Here is a 3,739-nt window from a genome sequence, read left to right on the forward strand (position 1 = left end):
AGAGCCTGAGCACAGCACACAGGGGACTGGGCCAGGCTTGGCTCCTCATTTGGAAAACTTGTCCAATGACAGTAGAAACAAGAGCACTCATTGTCAAGGAAGAAAAAAGACACACAGGAGTGAGGTGAAGGAAAAATCCCCAGGCACAGGGTGGGATCTCTTCTGCAAACAGAAAGTATGACTTTTCCCTTTGCTGTCTGCACTGAGTGTTTGGGGAATCAGAGCCACAAAGAAGGAACTGTCTCTGACTGCATCTGAAAGCTCTGAGAGGAAATCCCTGCTCCCATGAGAGAGCCCCTTCTTTACCCAACAGGTGGACACCTACCACTGAGTTTGTCTTTTGTGGTTGGTGGGACCTGAGTGCCCCCTGCAGTAAATCCCTCCTGTTTCCCCCACGAAGGTTTGTGTCAGGGCTCACACTGACTTCCTGTCACTGTGTCTCTTGCACAGTAATACACGGCCGTGTCCTCGGTTCTCAGGCTTCTCAGCTCCAAGTAGGCTGTGTTTGTGGATTTGTCTGCAGTAATGGTGGCTCTGCCCTGGAACTTCTGTGCGTAGTATGTATTATCATTACCAGCATAAAGCATCCCTATCCACTCAAGGCTTTGTCCTGGGGCTTGTCGCACCCAGTGCATAAAGTAGTTGGTGAAGGTGTATCCAGAAGCCTTGCAGGAGACCTTCACTGAGGAGCCAGGTTTCTTCACTTCAGCCCCAGACTGCACCAGCTGCACCTGGGAGTGGACACCTGTGGAGAGGAGGCAGGAGTGGGTGGAAATTCCCCTTGACTGTCCCTGGTCCCTTCCTACCCAGGTACAAAGGAACCCCTTACCTGTTGCCACTGCCACCAGGAAGAGAGCTCTCCAGCTCCAGTCCATGATGAGGTTCTCTGTGTTTAGGACCCCAGTAAGGCAGAGTGTGGTTGTGGGTGGTGCTCTCAGGGAACAGACAGGCCCATATTTAACCTGGTCTACCTCTTCTCATTTACATAGTCATGACACAGAGCACTTCATAGCTGATTATTTGAGTCCACCTGGGAAAGGGTAGAGGACATATGCTCAGCGGCACAATCAGGTTTCAATTCTAATTTTGTGTTATTGGATATAAGTCCCATGTCAGGTCCCTGAGCTCTGTGCAGACATAACTTCTCCCTCTAAGAAAAAGCCCCCACAGGACATGCTCCTATTTGTGAACCTACCTTTGAGTGAAACAGGGACCAGTGGGACTTTTCAGGCCTTGATACCTGTGTATCTTAGTGCTGGGCTAGTGTGTCTTCAAAATTCTGCCTCTAGTGAGTTATTAAAGCTATCCATACCATCCAGTTTCTTACAGTGCAGATATAAAAAGCCCATATAAATGTCCCCAGTGACTGTGGTTCTCATGTTTTATTGAGTTGGTAGATGCTCTGATGGGGTATGATATGTACAGTCACCTCATGTCCAATTTTATTTCATATAGTTTTTGAGTAGAGGAAGACCTAAGCTCTCAAAGGGAATCTTTCCCCAGCTCCCTCTGTACCTTTCTGTGGGGGCAGCAACTCTGAACTTGTGGATCCCATGCTTCCCCTCCTACCCAGACAGCACCCTGCAGGAGAAGGTGCTCTCAGGACTCACAGGGCACGGACCTCGCATGACTCTAGGACGACTTCAAAATGTTTTCTCAGGGACCCGATGCGCTTCAACATCTCTGGCTGTTGAACCCAGAGAATGGCTGTACTAAACCCAGTGACTCTGCAGGGAGCCCCATAACCAGGGCTCTATGAATCACCAGGCATCGTCCTCCCTGCAGCTGACAAATGCAGTGACACAGCCCACACCTCTGAGTCCAGAAGCTCTCAGGGGCTTTGGGAGCCTCCAATATTCTCCAGTTCCTCTGCTTGAAGGTTCCATTTGAGTATCCCTGGATGTGGTCCTAATCCCACTGCACATCTACTCCTCAAGAAGTCACACAGAAATACACACACACATACACACACAAACACACACAAACACACTGTGGTGATTTTTATGGTAATGAACTCCAGGTCTCCCTTCTCCCCTCTTCCTACCACATGTGCAGGGCCTCTACATGGATTCTATGCATGTCTGTGACTTCATGAGTGAATAAGTGAGTGAGTGAGTGATGGGAAGCTCTGTGAGAACCACCCTGGCTCTTCCTTCTTTCTGGGTGATTTATTCTAATGAATATCTTCCCTTATACCAGCTACCTTATGAACCTCAGACCAAAGCATCCAATGGGCAGACAGACTGACTGCTCAGTGAACCAAAGCTGTACCTTTCAGTAGCTGCAGGAACCACTACCTTCTTCTGCACATGGGACTCAGAGTCAACAGTCATGGACATTCCTGTACTGACCAAGGCATCACAAGTGAGAATTCTGACTCTGCTCATCATTTCTCAGGCTGCTTTTAAAAGGTTGTCTCCTCAAATATTCGCACATGAAGGCAAATTACAGTAGACTATTTTCCAACATGAATGCATGGATTTGTTTACAAGTCAATCGCTGAGTACTAGTGTATTCTGGCTTAGTCTACTGAAGGTGCCTCAATGAGTTCTCATGCCATGCAGAATTCTTTATTCTGTCTTCATCAATATCCTTTGAGTCTACATGAGTATCCAGCACTTTCATTGGGCCTCACATGTCTATGGCAGAGGGAAAGTTAAGTAACAACTTTTCAAAGTCTAAAATGCTATTAATAAATGAGATCCTCCATTTTGTTCACCAAGTTCCCAGTACTGTTTCAAGTTAACACTTGTGTAGGCCCTGATGGAGAAAATTGTGTCAACCAGCGTGATGTGTGCTTCACGATAGAATTGGCCATGTTCCTCCAGAGAAGGAGAACCAAAAAATTCATATTTATAATTACTTATATTTATAAGTAATTAATTGTTACTTTATGGACAGTGAGATATCCCAAAGTTCCATGAGTCTGTTTTAGGCAGCAGACCCAGGAGAGCTGCTGTCATGAGAGCCTGGTCTGAAGGCTGAGGACCAGGGTGCCCAGGGTAGGAGAAGACCTCTGTCCCAGCCAGAGAAACCAGCACGCAAGAGGAAAGGGCTTAATTTTCCCTTCTTCGCTGTTTGTCCAATCAGTCTCTCAGTAGAGTGGAGGGTGCCCACCCACACTGGGGAAACTGAGCCATCAATTCAAAGGAAAGTTCACCTGTAAACACACCATGAAGAAACCCAATGATTATTTTCAGCCCACTGTTGGGGTAAAAGTACAAATTTTTCACATGCATATTTTACGTTATAGATCTACCTGTGCATTCTCAGTATCACATCAATTCCAAACATATAATTTTATTTATATTAAGTTCTACTGTAGGAGGTAAATATAAAATAAGTGTTTATTAATGTAATCTATTAAGCATACATTGTAGAAATTCTAGCAGAACCATCTACCTTGGGGATTTTGTGGATTGAGTATTTACTTTTAGAAAACACACGGACACATTTTAGAGGAAACAGTGTACAATGACATGAACAGTTTTATTTCCCAGTTTATGTATGAATGCAGGTCGTTTTCAAAAAAGAATGTGAGACCGTGTGTGACTGTGTGTGTATACATGCACATGACAACATGTGATTGTGTGTGACAGAGTCTGACTGTGTGTGACAGTGTACTTTGTATATGACTGTGTGGCTGTGCATCTGGGCTGTGGTCCCTGGGGACATTGGCCACACTGGCAGTGGACAGTCCACCTGCTTTTCATGGACTGCTGTCTGATGAGGCCACCCA

General features: G+C 45.9%; 1 gene segment (V, D, J or C); it reads right to left on the reverse strand.

Annotated features, from left to right (window-relative positions):
• Positions 1-407: 407 nt before the first annotated feature.
• LOC129077806 (immunoglobulin heavy variable 1-3-like) lies at positions 408-927 on the reverse strand. The segment is given in 2 exon segments: positions 408-745; positions 830-927. Coding segments are annotated over 2 exon segments (384 nt in total).
• Positions 928-3,739: the final 2,812 nt, after the last annotated feature.

This window comes from Pteronotus mesoamericanus, unplaced genomic scaffold (genome assembly GCF_021234165.1).
Source record: "Pteronotus mesoamericanus isolate MK-2021 breed Mesoamerican mustached bat unplaced genomic scaffold, CSHL_Meso_final contig_701, whole genome shotgun sequence".
NCBI classification, from domain to species: Eukaryota; Metazoa; Chordata; class Mammalia; order Chiroptera; family Mormoopidae; genus Pteronotus; species Pteronotus mesoamericanus.